The sequence below is a fragment of the Nycticebus coucang genome, chromosome 16, assembly GCF_027406575.1.
Source record: "Nycticebus coucang isolate mNycCou1 chromosome 16, mNycCou1.pri, whole genome shotgun sequence".
NCBI lineage: Eukaryota > Metazoa > Chordata > Mammalia > Primates > Lorisidae > Nycticebus > Nycticebus coucang.
In genome coordinates this window covers 89,560,466-89,581,586 of record NC_069795.1, presented here as the reverse complement: position 1 = coordinate 89,581,586, position 21,121 = coordinate 89,560,466, and the positions used below count along the sequence as shown (strand labels likewise).

Sequence of the window (21,121 nt, the reverse complement as noted above, 5' to 3'; positions counted from 1 at the left end):
AGCTGACTGGCACCTCCTCGAACTTAGCTTTGGTTACTAATCGCCAATGGGCGACAGAGGGCGGAGTTCTTCTTTTTGATAGACAGTATCGCTCCGCCCAAAATAATTCATCTTTTTCTTGGCCCCGCCCACTCCAGGCCCCAGAGGACACCCCCCCTCTCCCGAGGGTGGGTCCGCCGGAGGAGCAGCCAACTGAACTCCAGGTGAGTGCTCCTGAGGCCGAACCAGTGGGCCAGACGGTCTGTGAGTGGGCGGCCAGTCGCCAGGGGCGGGGCTTCAGCGCAGACGGGCAGTCAGGCGGTACCGCCCCTCTCGCCCTGAGCCGCGGCGCCAGAGCTGGGCACAGCAGAAGTGAGTACGTGAGCGGCGCAGCAAGATCCCAGCTCGTACCCCGGACGGCACGCGCTCCTGAAGCCCCGGATCCGTGTCGGGCCCAAGGCGAACCTACAGATTACTACTGTGTCCCCTGAACCACGACCATCTGCACCCTGTCGCACCGGTCCGTCTCCCCGAATCCTTCGGCACTGAGCTCCCTAGCACTCCGGATCCTCCTGGACCGGTCCGTCCAGATTCCCGCAGGACCGACCTGCCCGCATCTCCCGAGATCGCTGGGCTCGGGGCGCCGCCTCGGTCCCGGAGCCATTCGCCTAGATTGCGCTCCCTCCTTGCCCGCACCTCCTGGGACCATACGTGAACCTTCCCCAGAGCCAGCGGAGCAGATCTTCCTTCGGGTACCTGCAGCCCCGCGGGCGGGGCCCGGCCCGGCGCGGCCCGGCTCGGCTCCCGGAGCCACTCCGGCCATGGCCAGAGCCCGCCCGCCGCCGCCGCCGCCGCCGCCGGGGCTTCTGCCACTGCTCCCTCCGCTGCTGCTGCTGCTGCCGCTACTGCTGCCCACCGGCTGCCGGGCGCTGGAAGGTGAGCGGCGTCGGGGGCGCGCCCGGGGGTAAGGTGCCAGAGTCGCCGGACTGAGGGCCAAAGAGAGCCGGCCGTGAGGGTCTGACGCGAGGTCGTCAGCGCACGTCGGAGGCGACCCCGACGCCCGCGCCCGCTCCGGGGCCGGCGAATGGGGTGGGTGGACGCCCCCGGAGCCGCCTCGGAGACTGGAGCCGGCTTCGAAGTCTGCACTCCGCGGGTTGGGAGACCGTGCGCCGGCAGCTGGACTCAGGACGAGCGTCCCTGAAAGTCGTGGCCCGGCTGTGCGCTTTTGTGGGAGCACGTCACACTGGCGGCAGAGAAACTGGGGCCCTCGGCACCCCCCGGAGGCGAGGAAGTGTGGGCGACCCATCAGGCGAGGCGAGGGTGAAGCGGGACTCCCCAGGTTGGGGGGGAGCAGCGCTGAAGGGCAACCCGTTGGAGGAGTTAACCGTGAGAGTGCGTCGGTGCACCCCGCTTTGTCAGGGGATGGCCGCGGGGGTGAGGAGGCGGTGGGGGGCTGTTGTTTTTAGTCTACTGAGCATCAGCTACACTCGCGGTGCTGTGTGAGGAGGCTTGCTCCCTCCTCTGAAGCTCCCCCTCCGCCTTCTAGCAGAGCACTCTGCGGACTTGGGTCTTCTTTGAACCCCTGAATTTGTGGGGTTTGCCCCAGGTAGCACCGAGCCGGGTGCAGTTACTCATTAACGGGTGGGAAAAGGCCCTGCTTCTCAGCGGTTCTGTGAAACCTGCCAAGGCTGCTGCTGGGGGTGGGGTAGCTCCAACTTCAGATGATTGTACTTGGATGAACAGCCCCAGTGTTGTTGCCAGGAGAGCTCACACATGCCACTTGACACAAGTCTGCTGCAGACAGGGGCACCCACACAGGTCACAAACAATAGGGTGTCCCACACACACTTGCACACCCCATTTTCAACAAATTTTGGAGCCACTATGTGGGAGAGTTTAAAACCTTCCTTAAGGTGGTGAGAAGAACTGCAAAGAAATTTGGAGAAAATTAGAATACAGGCAGTACTTATTTTGGGCATTTTTAACAGATCAAGTCACTTTTCTAGTTTAGAAACAAACACATGCATTCTGTTATTTGATTTGTTCCTATGTTCACAAAAGGTAAACATAAAGATTGGAAGGAAAAAAGAACACAGTTCAGAGAGAACGGCATCTTCTGATGCTTTCTCATTTTCACACACACACACCCCCCACCCCCATTCCCTTTTATCTCTAAGCCCTCTGTGCTGACAGATCGATTCCCATGAGTGGGCACATGCAAATTCAGACCAACCCACCAAGGTCTCACCCACACTCTAGAACACTCACCCACATGTGTGTGATAGGATCACAGGCATGAGAAACCAGTGTGGGTCTTTGTTGTTGATTGCCTTAAGGGTGTGAGCCAGGGAGCCTGTTGGAGTTGCCAGGTCTGTGTCTGGGTCTGTGTTTTTGCCTAGGAGAGGCGACATTGACACACAAGCACTCAATACACACTTATGGGGCTGTGTGTCACCTCTGTGTCAGGCCCCAATGCCCTTGTTGTGGGTGTGGTAGGTGCTGGTGCTGAGAGTGGGGGGTGTGGTTTGGGTCAGGTGAGCAAGGGCTACCCAAGAAGGCTAACCCCTTCCTTCCTCCTTCCCTCTCTCCCTCTTCCTTTCCTCTCTTTCTCCTTTTCACGTCCTAGCATACCTTCTGAGGCAGGCCTTAGCAAGAGCTACCAACCCTCCAGGCCAAGGAGCTGGAGGCTGACCAGGAGGAAGAGTCCTGATATGCTGCAGCAGCTGGAGAAGGGAGGGCAGCAGGACCATTTGCTCCCCACTCCCTCATCTTTACTCCACTGTGAAATAGGACTCACTCCTGGGTGAGAAGTCAGGCCATGGCGTGTGGGGTGCCCCTAGGGTGTAGCAGTGCCTATAAGGGTGGCTCTCACCACCAATTCCTTCACTTTTGCAATACCTCAGACCCTATGCTCTTCAGTTGTGTGTGTGAGACTGTAAGAGAGATGTGGGATGCTAACCTCAGCCCAGTCCCTCTCACCTGCCTTCCCTCACTGTGAGATAGGGTAGTTTTAGCACCAACCTCTTGAGTAGTGAGGATTGAATTGTTACTATGTATAAAGTATTTAGCACATAGTCATTGTTATTCAAGGCTTAGCTGCCTGGTTATTATTATTATTACCATGGGGTCTGCTCCTCAGGGAGCCTCAGTGAAAATTTCCTGCTAGAGGGAAGTTAGAAGAGGGAATGATGGTAGGGGAGGTTGGCCTAGGGAAGGTGTCTCCTCATCACCCTGCAGCGCCAAGGAGGGAAGAATTAGGAAGAGAGCTGGGTCTGTGGGCAGCTGTACTTTGCCTGTCCCCTCTTCCCTATTCTGATGCTTGAAGTGTGAGATGGGTGGACTTCGAGGTCTTGGCTATGACCAGGCATCAGGTCTATGTGGATCCCTTAGCAATAAAGATTGCTTCAGGCCCTGCGCTTTACAGGTGGGGTCTAGCCTTCCATTTGCTTTGCCTTGGCCTTTTGGCTCTCTGTATCTAGGGGTCACTATATTTGAGCTATGGATGCTGTTCTCACATACTCACTAGTTAGGTGCTGTATGACATTTGTGTTCTCTTCCTTCCCTAAACATTGAGGGTTCACCAAGACCGTACATCCAGGTATCTCAGGATCTCATCAATTTTACATGTGGATGGAGTCAAGCCCCTTGCCTGTCCTTCCCAGATGAAAAAACCCCCTCCCCTCTGACTGATTACCCCCTTCTTCCCACAAATTGACTTGAGATTTACCTACAGACACAGGGAAACAGGGGCCCCCTTGTTGCTCATTCCCCTTTTGCATAGTGCTCCTCAGTTCCTCAAAGTCAAGATCTTTCTTCTGTTCATGACCATGAATGGGTAGGGGACAGGGGTCCAGTAGGGGGAGCAGACTAGGAATGGAGCCCAGGATGAGGAATGGGGTCTGAACCACAGGGCCCTTATGCCTGAGATAGGGTGGGGACCTCCCTACCAGGAACAGAGCCTTTTGAGAAAAGACAAAGATCTACAAGATCCTATGAGGGGGACAGGCATACCCCCGGCCAGCCAAGCCATGCTGGCTGAGTTGTCACTGAGGTAGAAGCTGTCCCTAAGGGAACAAGGCAGTGTGAGAGTCCTTCTCTTCCTCAGAGGCAGCAGGAGTGACCACTGAGAATGTGGGAGCTGAGAGGGACAGCAAGCGAGAATTGGGGGGCTCTCTCACTTAGTTGAGCTGCCTCTGGCACCTCCCACCCTATTCCTTCTTCTCAGGAGCCAATGCCAGAGCAGCTACCAAGGAGGGACTGCTCAGGTATTTGGGGGAACCAGTTTGCTTGTCACTGCCCTCCATTTAGCCAGAGCTGCTGCTGCCATCGCTGCAGCCTCGGCAGTTGCGAGCTGAAGCTGCCATGGGCAAGGCCTCTGTCTCTGTCACCGGCCTTCCACTAATTAAACAGCATGAAGAGGCTGAATCACCAGGCCTGCATAGTTTGAAAATTGTAGCCCTGCCTGTTGTGCTGAGTCAAACTGGTTTGTCGGGATTGGGCAGCTGGGGGTGCAGGGTGGGGGGTGGAGGGAGACTGGGTACAGCTGGGCACCTGATGGAGTGGGAGAGAGGCTCCCTCTGCCCCCAGCCTCCTGGCCAGACCCTCCAGGCCAGCATCCTAGAGAAGTACAAGAAGAGCTCTCATAAGGGCTAGCTGTCCTATCCTTCTGGCTGGCCAGCAGGACCCGGGCTGAGAGGGGGTGTGGATGAGCACTGAGGCATCCAGGCTCTCTGCCCTGGTCTTCTCCCCCCTTCCCTTTCCTCTCAGGTTTATTTAATTATAAATCCCCACGATCTGAGAAGAAGAATGAAAAACAAAATGTGTTCTCTGTTCAGAGATGCTCCCCTCCCCTCCATCCCAGCCAAGAGGGCTAAAGGAGCTGTGGCGGGTGAGGAGAGGTGGTCCTGTGTGAGATAGGCTCTCCTACAACATACATCCTCTCCAGGACCTGTGGCAGGTTCCTCCCAAGACCCCTTTCTCTGGCTGACCACCCTGAGTGTGCAGGCTGGTACACATGTGTGCACACACTGATATGTGGGGAAGGACCTGGAACCAGATCTTTCTGCTTGGTGGCTGAGGTGGGGACTGGACTCCATGAAGAGGGCATTCACCTCAGGGGCGGCATGGCATGGGGTTTTCCCCTCACCTTTTTGCAGGCAGGCTGCAGGGTGCTCCTCTCTGCCCAGACCCTGGCCTCTGCCCTCCTACACACTGCTGGCTCAGCCCGGGAGCATGACCTTTCCTTCCACCTCCAAGTCCCTAGTCTAGAGTTTGGGATGGAAGCCTCTTGCTTCTGTCTTCAGTTTTGTTTGTTTTTCCTTTACTTTTTTGGTTTCCTGGGTCACAGTGACACTCCTGCTCCCAGGATGGGGTGCTCTGGGTGACTTAGACCTGGGTGTGCTATGGGGCCTGGCCCTTTACCACAGCAGATGGCAACTCTCAGCTGGTGCCTCTTCCACAGGTGAGGGTGCCTGTGGTACCCTCCTCAGGTCCTCCTCGTGGTCCTCAACTTGTCTCAGGAAGAGCCTTGTCCAAAGCTCCTGGGGACAAATCTCTTCATGGTACCACCCCTCCCCCAGGGCTCAGGGGCCCTTGAGATGGTGCCATTGTGGTGGCAGAAAAGTGGCTTGCTGCTTGGGCAGGGTCTATACCTGAGGAGGCCGCACCCAGCCACACCCAGAATCATCTTCATGCCCCTGCCCCACCCCTACCCTCGTGACCTGACTGACATCTCCTGCCTATAGCAGGACAACAAGAAGCAGGGCAGAGGCTTGCTCCTTCCCAGTGCTTGTGGCCAAGGCTGCCCCTTGCAAGAGTGGCCTGTGTGGCTGACCTGCTTGAACAAAAGGCACAACCACACTGAGAGCAGAATGGGGGTACCATCCTCTCCCAATTCTTCTTCCACTCCACTTGAAGACATGCCATAAAAAGAACATCCTTGCTCTGTGTGTATGTGTTGCCTATGCATGCAGGATGCGCCTCTGAGGCTTTACACAAACTCTAGGTATTAATATTTCTACTATGTTTCTGTGCTCCTTTGGAGGGCTATGGCAGGTTCAGTGCCACTGGGAGTCTGTGTATGCAGCTGATCTCAGTCTGGCTGTGTCAGAGCATGCCACCAAGTCTGTACTGGTGGTAGTGTTTATACTGAAGCCTGGCTTGTGGCTGGCAGCAGTGCGTACAGTTGGGTGTATAAGGAGAGTGTGCTGTTGGATTGGGTGTGCATGCCCTCTGTGTATGCACGTGTTTCAGGAAATCTGCACATAGGAAGGCTGTAAGAGTGGGTCTGCCCAAAGCAAGCCAGATCCGTGTGTAAGGAAGTTTCACTGTATATGACTGTTAAGGAAGACTAATCTGTTGGTACCATATGCATCCGTGTGTCTGAGAAAGACAGACTGTGGCTCTGTGTGAAGCTTGTGCATGTTGGTGGGTGGCTGTAGCTTTGTGTGTTTTTGTCCACCATATGTATCGACTTGTCGCTCTTTAGCCCCACTGTTGGGTAATGACCCGGCCACTGAGAACTGGGTGCTGTGCATGCATCTGGGTGTTTGTGTGCAGGCGTGGGCCACAGAGCTGCTGCCACGTGGCTGTTCTCGACAGCCCCGCAGAAAACCTGAAAGAGATATTGCTTCACCCCTGAGCATCAGAGCTGCAGTCCCAGAAAGACTCCAGGCCTGGTGCCCACTTCCCTGGTGACTTGGAGGCCAGAGGCAGGTGTGCTTCCCTGCTTTACAGAGCCCTGTGTCTGGAGTGGCCAGCCTACCCCCATCTCCCTCCTGCAGAGGCATGGCGGGGCAAAGTGCAGCGGGGTGCACTAGGCAGCAGGGGGAGATTGGAGATTTCTCACTCCTCCTCTTTTGTCCTTATCCCCGTACCTCATGTCCCCTGCCCCAGCGTGAGTGCCACATACTCAGGCACACACAGAGCAGAGCAAAGGTGGGCTGAGGCTGTCCCTCCCAATGCCACAGACAGATTAGCTCTATGAACCCCTCCCGTTCCCCCAGATCCTTCCGGAGACTGAGACTGGCAGCTCAGGGTCTGAGCGGGTCCTGGCCCTCCCTCCCTTGCCGGGGCAGGCTGGAGGGGACAGGTCCTCCCCTCCCCCAGAGAAGCGGGAAATGGGAGAGCACGCCGCCCCACTGGAGTGACCGGAGCCCTTCCTCAGGCCCACGTGAGGCGAAATCCAAGTCCTCTCCTCATTAATGGGAAAAATGTGCCGAGATTGAGCGATGGCCAAGGCTGAGCGATGGCCAGGGGCCGATCCCCTCCCTCCCTCTCTCGCTCCCCAGAAATTAAACAGAAATGAAGAGCCTCCCAGCCTCCCTCCTGCCGCCCGCCTCCCACCGTCCCCTCCTCCTCTCCCTCTTCCCAGAGCCAGCGCGGGGCTTGTTTTAAACTGTGGAGGAATCTGGCTGGAGGGGGAGGGGGCTGAATATTTGGGTTTAAACAGTTCCAGATGGGTTTGGCACAGGCTGAGCAGAAGGAAGTGAGGGAGCGGGAGGAGGGAGCCGGAGGAGCGGAGGGAGCCCTCGCCTGCTCCGGCGGCGGCGCACTGGGGGAGGGGCGCGCGGCTCGGCCGGCTCCCAGGGACAGGGACGCTCGGGGCTGCTGGCTGGGGAAGCGGCCACTTGGCAGCCTCCCTCTTTGCCTCTGTCTCCTCCGGCCTCCTTGTCTCTCCATCTCACTGTGTTTTGTAGTCCGCCGCCGGCCGTCCCAGCTGTCTGAGCCCAGCCCGCCGGCTCCGCTCAACCCTCCAGCTCGCTGCCCGCCCTGCCTCAGCGAGGCCCCTGCTCCGTGCGTCTCTGTCGCCGCCGTCTCTGCGCCCTACTTCTGAGCATCTCTGTTTCCCTGGAGTACCCCAGCCGAATGTCTGCGTCTGTCTGTCTGCCAGAGTGCCTGAGCCCTCCAGAGACTGGTGGCTGTTAGAGCAGGAGGGAGCCTTGGGAGCAGTGAAAGGCTGCTGTCCTGCCCCTGGCCTCAGATGGGGGACTTGGGTCACAGCTGCCCTGTCCACCCACTGGTCCTCCACCATCCTGGGCTCAGTCCCAGGCTGCAGAAAGCCACTGAAGGCTGCAAGCCTGTCGCTTGTGGGGCTTAGGTCTTTACCTACAGGGATACGCTCTGCTGCCCCACTGTTGATGTGTAGAGACAGTCTAGCTGACTCTACCCCATTGTTTCTCAGAGTTGAGGGGAGAAACAATTGCTGGCTGCCCTGCCTCTCAGGCTGCAGAAAAAAAGTTAGAAGCGCTTTCCTCCCTTTCTTGCTTCCAGATCTGATCGTGGGGTCATGCTGTCTTTCAGTGAATAGCAATGTCCAGCCAGAGCCCAGAACCAGGTTCCTAGGGGAGTGAGTTTATGCCAGAAACATCAAGGAGACCCTCCTAAGACCCAGCAAGTGGAAACAGACAAGAAACTGTAGCTCAGAAGATAGGAGTGTGATACAACAAAGCCTGTGGGGCTTAATGCACAGAAGGCATTGGAGCTTCAGGGAAGGCTTCCTGGAGTAGGTGGCAGCTTATCTGGGACTAAAAGGGTACGGGAGTTGGAATTCTCCAGGCTTCCTCTGTCTTCCCTTGTAGAGGGGCATATTGCAGTCAGAGTGCAAAGGGTTCGTTTTGGAGTCAGGTGGGCCCGAATTTGAGCTACACTTCATCCCCTCACCCCAAATCCCAGCAGTTTTACCATAGGCAAAATACTTACTGGGTATGTCTCTATAAAAGGGATACACCAACAGTCTCTTCTTCCAAGGATTGAACTAAGAGCTGGTTCTGGGTCTTGGGGATCTCCACCCACATTCACAGAGCACTCCTACTCCATCCCCCATAGGGGGCTGAATAGGAGGCTGGGTTAGAGGCTGGCTCTGGCCTGTAACTGTCCTCCTCTTCCCCTGGGCCATGTGTGGGGCTGGGCCTTTGTGTTGGGAATGGAGTCAGGGGAGGCCAGGGCTGGGGTCTGAAGCACACAGCCCTTTGTTTCAGGATAAAGGCCCTGCCTGCCCCTTTGTGTGAAGATTAGCAGAGCCTGTAGGTGTATGAACTGGGCCTCTGCTCCTGCCTCATTAACCCGGGCCTGGGGTCAGCAGCAGCACCCACCCCTAGCCCGCCTGACCTGACATCTTTGGGGCTGCGTCTCTGGAGATGGCTGAGGGGTCTCCTCTGGAGGAGGGAAACTGGGAGCTTTGAGGCCTTCCAGGGGTGCCTGGTGGGAGTCAGTCTCTCCTGGGTCTCTCCTGGTCTTTCTGAATTACCTCTTCTTTCTTCCCAACCTGACATTAGCCCTTGACCTTCTTCTTCGGTTGTTTCCCCAGAGACCCTCATGGACACGAAATGGGTAACATCTGAGTTGGCGTGGACAGCTCATCCGGAAAGTGGGGTGAGATTTTCCCATCTTCTCCTGAGTGCTGGTTGCCATTAGGCTGCCCCCCACCTCCTAGCACCTGTGCCCCTCACCTCACCAGGACGGGAAGGCTGCCTTTGCCCTCTACTCGTCTCCCTCACCTCCTGTGGCTTCCCCACCCCCCTTGCTTGTCCCCTGGTGTTCCTCTTCTGCTGGTGCTTTTCTCCTGCACCCTCTGCCTGCCTGTGCTCCCCATGCATCCTATCCCTGTCCTGTTCTTCTTCAGCCTGTCCCATCCCTCTGCTCTCTGCTGCCTGGCAGCCCTCTGCATGTCTGTCCCTGTCATCTCCTTCTCGGGGCTCTGGGAAGAGCCCTGGTTTAGAAAGGCGGAAGCCTTGGCTCCAGATCTCCAACTTGCTGTGTGACCTTGGGCAAGGCAGTTTACTTTTCTGGGCCTCCATTTCTGGACTATTAAATTCTTATAATCCTACTGACATCTCTAAAGTATTCAAATTAACCACCCTGGCCTTCATGGAGCCCTAGAATCCTGGAGTACAAATGGCAACACAAGCCCTGTAGTCACCAGGCCTGATTGTGTGACCTTGGACAGCTCTCTCCCTTCTGTGAGCCTTGGCTTCCTCATCTCTAAGATGAGGACAACAGATGCACATCCTCATGGACCTGTGTAGATTAAATATGATGGTGATAGTGACAGCCAGTGCTCACTGAGTGCTTGCTCTGTGAGGTTCTGTTATAAGCCCAATACATGTTTTAGACATCATTCCTCATAGCCTCATTTAATTCCATTTAACCCCATTATACAGATGATTAAACTGAGGTATAAAGATAATAAATACTATAGCTGGCTGGGTATGGTGGCTCATGCCTGTAATCATAGCACTCTGGGAGGCCAAGGCAGGTGGATTGTTTGAGCTCAGGAGTTCCAGACCAGTCTGAGCAAGAGCAAGACCTCATCTTTACCAAAAATAGGGAGGAAAAAAAAAAGTAGCGGGGCTTTGTGGTAAGCACCTATAGTCCTAGCTACTGGGGAGGCTGAGGCAAGAGGATCACTTAAGCCCAGGAGTTTGAGGTTGCTGTGAGCTATAATGCCATGGCATTCTACCCAGGGAGACTGAATGAGACTCTGTCTCACATAAATAAATAAATAACAAAAATAAATATTATAGCCAATGTTTATGTATACTTACCAACTTCCCAGTCCTGTTCTAAGTGCTTTTTTCATTTAAAGTCATTACTCCTTATATAGCAATTATCTGCATGTTATGTATATATGGAGAAACTGGGCAGTTAAATGACTTAACAGTAGTCACACAGCAAGCACAGAGCCAGAATTCAAACCTAGATAGTCTGTGTGCTCAGCCACTACACCATAGAAGTATCTCTTGAAGCAAATATCGTATATCTGGGCACAGGGAAATACTTGGCAAATGTTGACACTCACTCTCTTTTTCATTGGTCCACGTGCAGTGGGAGGAGGTGAGTGGCTACGATGAGGCCATGAACCCCATCCGCACGTACCAGGTGTGTAATGTACGCGAATCAAGCCAGAACAACTGGCTCCGCACAGGGTTCATCTGGCGGCAAGACGTGCAGCGGGTCTACGTGGAACTCAAGTTCACTGTGCGTGACTGTAATAGCATCCCTAACATCCCTGGCTCCTGCAAGGAGACCTTCAACCTCTTCTACTATGAGGCTGACAGTGACGTGGCCTCGGCCTCCTCCCCCTTCTGGATGGAGAACCCCTATGTGAAAGTGGACACCATTGCACCTGATGAGAGCTTCTCGAGGCTCGATGCTGGCCGTGTCAACACCAAGGTGCGCAGCTTCGGGCCACTTTCCAAGGCTGGCTTCTACCTAGCCTTCCAGGACCAGGGTGCCTGCATGTCACTCATCTCTGTGCGTGCCTTCTACAAGAAATGTGCATCCACCACCGCAGGCTTTGCGCTTTTCCCTGAGACCCTCACTGGGGCGGAGCCAACCTCACTGGTCATTGCTCCTGGCACCTGCATCCCTAATGCTGTGGAGGTGTCAGTGCCACTCAAGCTCTACTGCAATGGCGACGGGGAGTGGATGGTGCCTGTGGGCGCCTGCACCTGTGCTACCGGCCATGAGCCAGCTGCCAAGGAGTCCCAGTGCCGCCGTGAGTGGGGGCTGGCCATGGGGGGTTGGGAGGGAGGGCCTTAAACACAGCCATCTACTGCTCCCAGCCACTGCTTGCTGTCTAGAACATCTGACATCAGGTCTGGGAAGAGTGGGTGTCAGATACAGAGAATGTGGTGTAAGAAGGGAAATGAGAGAGCAGATTAGGACAGACACAGGACAGTAAGAGAAAAAGTGAAATTAAAGAGAGAGGAAGAGAGGCATGGAGCATCCTTCACAAGCAGGCACCTGGAAAACCTGGTAAAAGCGTTAGAAGGCTGGTGGAGGGGCCCTCTTTGTCCTGCCCTATGTGTACACGTCACAGTGGAAGTGTGAGGTGAGCCCCAGAGCTGTGGGAACAGGGCCTGTAGGCACCTCATGCATGGATGGCCTTTTTCTTGCTCTTTGAGAGGTAGTATACACAGCATAGTGGTTAGGGGCCCAGGCCCTGAAGTCCTGAGTCCTGACTCTCACTTACCACTTCTGTGACTTTGGGCATGTTACTTAGCTCTTTGGACCTTGGTCTGCTCATTTGTAAAATGAAGACATTGAGAGAGTCCTTCAGAGGGTTGTGGTGAGGCTTAAGCAAGTAATGATGTGCTCTTAGGTACTAAGTGGCACATGTAAGCACAAATACCACAAAAAATGGCCAGGAGTCTAGGGAGCCCTGGGATGCATGAGAGACCGACTTTTTTTTTAGACAGAGTCTCACTTTGTAACTTTTGGTAGAATGCCGTGGAATCATGCTCACAGCAACCTCAAACTCCTTGCCTCAGCCTCCCCAGGAGCTAGGACTACAGGCACCCACCACAACGCCTGGCTATTTTTTTTAGAGATGAGGTCTCACTCTTGCTCAGCCTGGTCTCAAACACCTGAGTTCAGGCAATCCACCCACCTCCACCTCCTCCTAGAGTGCTAGGATTATAGGTGTGAGCCACTGTGCCCGACCTCTTTTTTGCTTTTATTTTATACATGAGGTTAGGAGGTTGGCCTCTGGTGGCTTACCAAGACTCGTAAGACCTTACAATGTGGTAGGCTTCCCAGTTATAAAACCCATTCATGTATGCAGGGTCTCTCATTTGAGCCTCGACACAGATTGTAGGGTAGATTCCAGGTATTTCCCTATTTGGCCAATATCAAAGGCTTCATGGCTAGGAAATGAGGGGTTGGCACTAAAGCTTTATCCAATGCTCTAGCATGCAGGACAAGGTAGATTCCAGGTATTTCCCTATTTGGCCAATATCAAAGGCTTCATGGCTAGGAAATGAGGGGTTGGCACTAAAGCTTTATCCAATGCTCTAGCATGCAGGACAAGGGCTGAGGGCCTGGTCTTCATTTCCTCTGCCCATTTCTCTTCCCTGGGGCTTGCAGCCTGTAGCTCTGAGGGTGGGAGTTGATTCTTACCACAGACCTAGTGTGAGGGGGCTTGGTGGCATGCAACTGGCTGTGAGGCCTGGTGTTGTCGTGGGAAGGTGAATAGTGCCATGCCCGGCCCCTCTCCACTTCTCTATGGGAATCTGCCCTGAGATTTCCTCTTCCTAAGTGGAGAACGGGGGTGGGGTGATGAGCCTGACAGCCTGAAGAGGGGCTAACACTCTGCAGGTCCCTGGCAGGAAATGCATGCTGGTTCCCATAGCAACCAAGCTGGCCTGGCCTCTGCCCCCTCCCCCACTGACTCAAAAGAGCTAGGATGGAATATCACCTTGGTGAGGGGAGATTAAACCCCAGAGAAGGGCAAGTCCCAGCTCTGGGCATTCTGCACTCTGGGTAACCCATCTTCAAAAGTAGTCATATGGGTAGGCTGACATTATTTAGTGTGTCCAAGACAGGGTTTGTTTATGCCCAGTGTCCTAACATTAGTGCCCCTTTCACTCTCAAATGCTCCAATTTGAATAATAAATTATATGACCACCCTAGATAGGGGGAATCTACAGAGCCAATGTTGATGGCAGAAGAGACTAGCTGTTCAGGCACTGGGCTCTGGGCTCACTCTGGGGTGAGTCCCCCTGTGGGTACTCTGAGGCCTGTGAACTCTGGGTGACCCCAGCCTTCCTGCCTGCTTTCTTTCTCTCTTTTTCTCATCCCTGCTCAACCCCCATCCCTGCCCAAGGGCAGAAAGGAGCTGCTGCCCTGCTCCGGGTAGGTGGGGAGAGATACTCTAGGGCAGTGGTTCTCAACCTTCCTAATGCCAAGCCTTTAATACAGTTCCTGTGGGTCGTGACCCACAGGTTGAGAACTGCTGCTCTAGGGTATCCTTGAGGGTCCTCAGGAATAATTTTCCTAGAGCTTCAGGGAGGGGTGGGGACATCCCAACAGATTACGGGTACTACCAGGCTGCTGGTGGTCTCTTCCCCATCCCCCTCCACTTCCTCCTTTCTCTCATTTCCCTGCCTCAACAAGCCCAGGCTGTCCAGGTGATGGGGCTGACGTCTTCGTCCGTGAGGCCCTGGGCTTGGGGTGAGGGGGGCGGGGGTGGGGAAGAATCCGCTGACGTGGGGTTTCCATGGGGCAAAAGGGCCTTTTGTAGCTGCAGCTGGAGTTAAGCAATCCCAGAGTTGCCCCCACAGTTAGGAGGTGGAGGGGCCAAGATCCAGGCTGGGGAAGAGCCAGATTCTCACAGAGCTGTGGAGGCCTGGTGTCTACAGGGTGAGGAGTGAGCACCATCCATCCTCTTCTCCCCCACAGCCTGTCCCCCTGGGAGCTACAAGGCGAAGCAGGGAGAGGGGCCTTGTCTCCCCTGCCCCCCTAACAGCCGCACCACATCACCAGCTGCCAGCATCTGCACCTGCCACAATAACTTCTACCGCGCGGACTCAGACTCTGCAGACAGTGCCTGTACCAGTGAGTGAGCGCATCCTCACACTCTCCCTCTGCAGGCCTTCCCTCTGGGGGCTGGCCTGGCGGGCTTAAGCAGTCACTATGACTATCTGCATTTTCCAAATCTGAGGAGGGATCTGAGGCTCAGGGAGGTTAGATGTTGTGCTCAAGATGGCACAGCTTAAGGGGTGACTGCCCCTGGGTCAGCATCCAAGTCAGTTGACTTATCCCTTACACCAACCCTTAAAAAGCACCTACTAGCTCCTAGATGGCATGAGGAGCAGTGGGGACCCTCTAGTCCATTGTTCCTTCCTCTGTGCATAAAATTGCTGCTTTCTTGGGCCCAACTCTTAACAATGGAGGGAGCCTCACATCCCTGGGGCAGGCCTCGTGTCCCGCATTCTCCCCGCTCTGGCCTTTGGTGTGCCAGGCATTGTGCTGGTGTTGGAAATGTGAAAGAGAAGATGTAGTCACTGTCTAAAGGAGCCCACAAACTGGTAGGAGAAATAGGTGATGACCACGTAATGTGCTAAGTGCGGGGCTAGGAGGCTGTCCAGGGATGTGGAGGGAATGTAGAGGATGGGGAGAGGATGAACCAGGAATGCTTCCAAGAGGAAGTGACATCACAAGTTGAGTCTTAAAGGATAAACAGGAGTCTGCCCAGGCAAGAAGTGTGGGGAAAGAGGTAGGAAGTAGGTTGGAGTGTGGAGTGTGCAGGACCTCTGGTTCTGGGTCCCCCAGCTCATTGCCGTCTCCTTCCACATTCTCCTCAGCGGTGCCATCCCCACCCCGGGGTGTGATCTCGAATGTGAATGAGACCTCACTGATCCTCGAGTGGAGTGAGCCCCGGGACCTGGGTGGCCGCGATGACCTCCTGTACAATGTCATCTGCAAGAAGTGCCATGGGGGCCATGGGGCTGGGGGGCCCTCGACCTGTTCACGGTGTGATGACAATGTGGAGTTTGTGCCTCGGCAGCTGGGCCTGACAGAACGCCGGGTCCACATCAGCCATCTACTGGCCCACACACGCTACACTTTTGAGGTGCAGGCAGTCAACGGTGTCTCGGGCAAGAGCCCTCTGCCGCCCCGCTATGCTGCTGTGAATATCACCACCAACCAGGCCGGTGAGGAGGGGGCAGAGGAGGGTAGGGCCTGCCAAGGGTCCACGAGGGGTGGACCTGTGGAAACTGGGTCTTTGGGAAAGATGCTAGGACTCAAGGAGCCCCTGGTGAGACCCTGCCCTTCTGTAGCCCCATCCGAAGTGCCTACACTACGCCTGCACAGCAGCTCAGGCAGCAGCCTGACCCTGTCCTGGGCTCCCCCGGAACGGCCCAACGGAGTCATCCTGGACTATGAGATGAAGTACTTTGAGAAGGTCAGAGCCTCAAGGGGCAGGAGGAGGCCTTGGGCTGAGCTGGGCTGAGAAGATTACCCCCAGATAGTATGAGGGGCCCTTGTGAACAAGGCCTCAGGTACTGAGGGAGCCAAGGGCCAGGCCCTAGGTGTGGGTAGAGACTGGTAAGCCTCAGGACCTGCCTGAGGAAGCCATCTCTCCCTGGCATTGCAGAGTGAGGGCATCGCCTCCACAGTGACCAGCCAGAAGAACTCTGTGCAGCTGGATGGGCTGCGGCCAGATGCCCGCTACGTGGTCCAGGTCCGTGCCCGGACAGTAGCTGGCTACGGGCAGTACAGCCGCCCAGCTGAGTTTGAGACCACAAGTGAGAGAGGTACATAGCCCCACTGCACCTGGCCCTGCCTGGTCCATGCTGTCCACCCTCCACTCACAAGTTCCTTCTCATCTCCAGGTTCTGGGGCCCAGCAGCTCCAGGAACAGCTCCCCCTCATTGTGGGCTCTGCGACAGCTGGGCTTGTCTTCGTGGTGGCTATCGTGGTCATTGCTATTGTCTGCCTCAGGTAATTTCCAGGCCTGTGGTTGCTCCCATGGGCTAACTACAGCTTCCTTTTAGCATCCTACAGCCCTCATGCCACATGAGGCCCTCAGACCCAGGGCCACGTTTTTCCTGAGTCCAGGTTTTCCTTGCTGTCAAGGCCCTCTCCAATCCATGCCCACACCTTCATCCCCTCCCATCCCCCACACCCTGGCCCCTGAATCTACTGGCACATCCCTCAGAACTGAGTCCTCTGAGCCCCTTGCCCAGAGACCCAGAGGCTGCTGTGACCACCAGCTGTAGGACCTGGCACCAGGCCATCCCTTGTGCCTTCTCTGCCCTTCTGTGAGCCCAAGGGTCCTTGAGCAGAGGGAGCAAAGGGTTATCTCAGGCCTGTCCTTCCCCCTTCTCCAGGAAGCAGCGGCACAGCTCTGACTCGGAGTACACGGAGAAGCTGCAGCAGTACAGTGAGTTGGCCACCCAACCCCCACCTCCCCAAGCTCCCCTAGACCTCTGCAGGGCTTGGAGATATCCCTCTCCCTGCCTGCCACTTCATTCTTTGTAGACATGCCCTAAACACCCCCTCTGGCTTCCAGGCAAGTGTCATTTCCTGACTCCTACCTCACTCCAATACCCAGAGCCCTGACCTTACTCCTGCTAGCCCCAGAGACAGAGTGAGAGGTGCGGTTCCAAAGGCAGTTAGTCCTGTGGGAGACAAGAGACATACACGCAGGAAGTGATTAGAGAATAACGAAGTGTGGAACCTGGGTGTCCCTGTTGTAAAGAGCCATAGAGTTTAGAGAAGAGGAGGGCTTCCTGGAAGAGGTGGGCTTGACTTGAGCCAGACAGGATGAGCAAACAGGGTTTTGAGAAGTGGGGGGAAGGAGTCTCTGGAAGGTGGTGGGTGAGGTGGGGAGAGAGCCCAACTGTGGGGGCAGTGAGAAGACTGGTTTGACAGCTGCTGGGAAGCTGGGCTGGGTAGTTGTGGCCAGTCCTTGGAGGGTCGTGAAAGGCAGGCAGAGGAGTTTGGACTTGACTCCACAGTAAGTAATTGGAAAGGCTCTCAAGCTGAGGAGTAATAACAATGGAAGTATTGTTTTAGGAAGACAAGAGGTATGCAGGTTAGCTTGATGGGAAAAGTCCAGAGGCAGAGAACCCAGCTGGGAGGCTATTGCAATAGTCTGAGTGTTGAAGACCTGAAGAAGGTTGGGGCAATGGAAACAGGGGAGTTTGGGATGTGTTGAAAGATGAGGGAGAAAAAACAGCAGGTGAATCTTAGGTGTCCAGCCTTCATGATCACTGGCAGTTCTCATGGGGAGTGGAGGTAGGCCAATGATGTTACAGAAAATGTCAGGCTTAGCAGGGAGTTGTGGGGCCATCAGGGCTGAAAACCTAAGGTTGAGGCTTGAGGAGCTATCTCACTGTCCCCACCTGGAGAGCCTGGCCAGAAGATCTGTTACCCTCTCACTCTCAACCCTTCTCCCTCCAGTTGCTCCTGGAATGAAGGTATATATTGACCCTTTCACCTATGAGGACCCTAATGAGGCTGTTCGGGAGTTTGCCAAGGAGATTGATGTGTCCTGTGTCAAGATTGAGGAGGTGATTGGAGCTGGTGAGTCTCCTGGGGCAGAGTGGGGGAGGGCCTGAGGTGGGCTGGGTATGGGGGTGATCTCAGAAGTAGTTCATGACCCCATGCCCTGTGACCTGCAGGGGAATTTGGGGAAGTGTGCCGTGGTCGGCTGAAACAGCCTGGCCGCCGAGAAGTGTTTGTGGCCATCAAGACACTGAAGGTGGGCTACACTGAGAGGCAGCGGCGGGACTTCCTGAGTGAGGCCTCCATCATGGGTCAGTTTGATCACCCCAACATAATCCGGCTGGAGGGTGTGGTCACCAAAAGTCGGCCGGTTATGATCCTCACGGAGTTCATGGAGAACTGTGCCCTAGACTCCTTCCTCCGGGTAAGAGCTACCCTCTAGCCCTTCTGCCTCCTCCAGAGAGCTGGGTCAGGCCAGATAGACCCTACTAAAGTCCACAAATATTTACTGATGTGGCATAGTACAGGGAACAGAGGGCCTTCAGAGCCAGGACGATCAGAGTTCACATCCTGACTCTGTGCCTTACTGCCTGTGTGACCTCAGGCAAGTTACTTAACCTCTCTGAGTCTCAGCTGCCTTGGTTGTAGAAGCTATTGAGTCCTCCTGGAGATTAATTGGGATGTTGTAGACAAGATGTGTGACACGTAGTAGGGCAGCTTATGTTGCAACCTCAGTACACTGTGAACATGGCTGCAGGATAGACAAGGGATAATCTCTGAGGACTTGGTGAGGCCAGGTAGGCAGCCAGACCAGGAGCCATGAGAGCTGCAATGGGCCCACCAGAGCCTGCTTATTGCCTCCAGCTCAACGATGGGCAGTTCACAGTCATCCAGCTGGTGGGCATGTTGCGGGGCATTGCTGCTGGCATGAAATACCTGTCTGAGATGAACTACGTGCACCGCGACCTGGCTGCCCGCAACATCCTTGTCAACAGCAACCTGGTCTGCAAAGTCTCAGACTTTGGCCTCTCCCGCTTCCTGGAAGATGACCCCTCTGATCCTACCTACACCAGCTCCCTGGTACAGAAAGCAGCTGGGAGGGAGACTGGGGGTGGGGCTAACCAGGCAGGGGCTCAGGCCTGGGGGGCAGCCCTGAGTCACAGGGTGAAGGGCCTATGCCCCCCCAACCAGGGTGGAAAGATCCCCATTCGCTGGACTGCCCCGGAAGCCATAGCCTATCGGAAGTTCACTTCTGCTAGTGATGTCTGGAGCTATGGAATTGTCATGTGGGAGGTCATGAGCTATGGAGAGCGACCCTACTGGGACATGAGCAACCAGGATGTGAGTGGGGTCAAGCCAGAATGGTCAGGTGGGTGGGAGCCAGCTGGGGAGCAGAGCAGTGGCTCACTCACATTTTCCCTACCTTCACCTAGGTCATCAATGCTGTGGAGCAGGATTACCGGCTGCCACCACCCATGGACTGCCCAACAGCACTGCACCAGCTCATGCTGGATTGCTGGGTGCGGGACCGGAACCTCAGGCCCAAATTCTCTCAGATTGTTAATACCCTGGACAAGCTCATCCGCAATGCTGCCAGCCTCAAGGTCATTGCAAGTGCCCAGTCTGGGTCAGTACCTTTGCCTCTGCTCCCATCAAGCCAGCAGCCCTATTCTTGCATCTCCTAGATTCAGGACTCACTAGGCCCTTCTCTTCCCACACAGCATGTCACAGCCCCTCTTGGACCGCACAGTCCCAGATTATACAACCTTCACAACAGTTGGTGATTGGCTGGATGCCATCAAGATGGGGCGGTACAAGGAGAGCTTTGTCAGTGCAGGGTTTGCATCCTTTGACCTGGTGGCCCAGATGACCGCAGAGTAAGTGTGCCTCAGGTTTGGAGTGGCGGGGGAGGGGGCTCGAGATGAGGTCCAGGGTAGTAGACAAGAGGGAAGAAACTGATCCTGCTTTGGGTCTATCTGCAGAGACCTGCTTCGGATAGGGGTCACCTTAGCTGGCCACCAGAAGAAGATCCTCAGCAGTATCCAGGACATGCGGCTGCAGATGAACCAGACACTGCCCGTGCAGGTCTGACCCCAGCTCCTACTGGAGGGTGCCCCCCGAAGACGTGCAGGGATGCTGAGCAGTCGGCTGAACTTTTGGACTTTTGGATGCCTAGCCTTAGGCTCTGGCCCAGAAGATAGAAGTTTGGGGAGAGCCCAAGCTGGGACTTCTCCAGGCCTGCGCTCCCTCCCAGGGAAGTGTGCCCCAAACCTCTTCATATTGAAGATGGATTAGGAGAGGTGGTGATGCCTCTCCCCAGACCTCTTGGGGCTCAGGCCTTCCTGCTTTACAGTGGAGGAATCCCCCAAACCTCAAACTTGTCTATTCTTCAATGCTGGAGGTCCTGACAGGGTCAGGTGGGGAGTAAACCTGGGTTCCATAGGGCCCAGCCCTGGCAGGGGTCTGGCCCCCCAGGTAGGCAGAGCTGTCCCTCCTTCAGGAACTAGAGGAGGGGACTCTGGGAATGGGGAACGTGACACCCCCATCCTGAAGCAAGCTCCAGTTTGGACAGGGACTTTTTCTGGGAGCTGTGGGCCCTGTCCCCGCCCCCACCCTTGGTGCTGTCATAAAAGGGCAGGCAGGGGCAGGCTGAGGAGCAGCCCCCGTACCCCCAGAGACTGACTCTCAGAGCCAGAGATGGGATGTATGAGTGTGTGTATGTGTGTGTGTGTGTGTGCGCGCATGCTTGTGCATGCGCTGGCCTGCACAGAAAATATGGATGAGTGTGTAAAAGCTTGGCCCTATGTCCTGCAGTGGGGCCAGCTGGTTCAACAACAGAATAAAGGCAATAAGATGATTCTCTTGCCCCTTATTATTATTCCTCCCAAAGGAGGATTCCTGATTCGCTCAAGTTCATAGTCCCTGGCCACCAACCCTTCACAACTCCCTGGAGTCACTGAGAGATCAGATCCAGGCCTATCCAGGCTCAATTTCCCTTTTATGTTCTAGCCTCATTGCTTTGAGCATGGAACAGACTTCTTGGAAGTGGGGCAGTAATGATGGAAGGGAAACCACCCCAGTGATCTTTTCTTCTAAAGCACAGAAGATTGCTTAGGTAGGACCGAGATGCTTTCAGGCAAGGCAGAGCTTTCTAGGAGTATTCTATTATTTTTTTTATTTTTTGTTTATTTTTATTTATTTTTTTTGGAGACAGAGTCTCACTTCGTTGCCCTGGGTAGAGTGCTGCAGCGTCATAGCTCACATCAACCTCAAACTCTTGGGCTCAAGTAGTCCTCTTGCCTCAGCCTCCCCAGTAGCTGAGACTACAGCAGGCACCCACTACTTAGCCCAGCTATTTTTTGTAGAGAAGACGTCTCACTCTTGCTCAGGCTGGTCTGGAACTCCT

The 21,121-nt window shown here is 55.2% G+C and overlaps 1 protein-coding gene across 3 annotated transcripts; it reads left to right on the top strand.

The window, feature by feature from the left end:
- Positions 1–344: 344 nt before the first annotated feature.
- On the top strand, positions 345–20,572 carry EPHB3 (EPH receptor B3). Of its 3 annotated transcripts, XM_053565513.1 has the most exons (17): positions 1,349–1,371; positions 2,606–2,782; positions 9,287–9,351; positions 10,804–11,476; positions 14,161–14,316; positions 15,066–15,416; positions 15,543–15,667; positions 15,860–16,019; positions 16,098–16,206; positions 16,596–16,648; positions 17,671–17,793; positions 17,892–18,139; positions 18,580–18,795; positions 18,907–19,056; positions 19,149–19,342; positions 19,437–19,592; positions 19,698–20,572. In XM_053565513.1, the coding sequence occupies exons 3-17, from the start codon at positions 9,295–9,297 to the stop codon at positions 19,804–19,806; spliced, it is 2,880 nt and encodes a 959-aa protein (XP_053421488.1). In that variant the 5' UTR covers positions 1,349–1,371; positions 2,606–2,782; positions 9,287–9,294; the 3' UTR covers positions 19,807–20,572. The 3 variants fall into 3 exon arrangements, with proteins under 3 accessions (XP_053421487.1, XP_053421490.1, XP_053421488.1); XM_053565512.1 differs by lacking the exons at positions 1,349–1,371; positions 2,606–2,782 and adding an exon at positions 345–915; XM_053565515.1 differs by lacking the exon at positions 2,606–2,782 and having other exon boundaries at positions 1,139–1,371.
- The last annotated feature ends 549 nt before the right edge of the window (positions 20,573–21,121 follow it).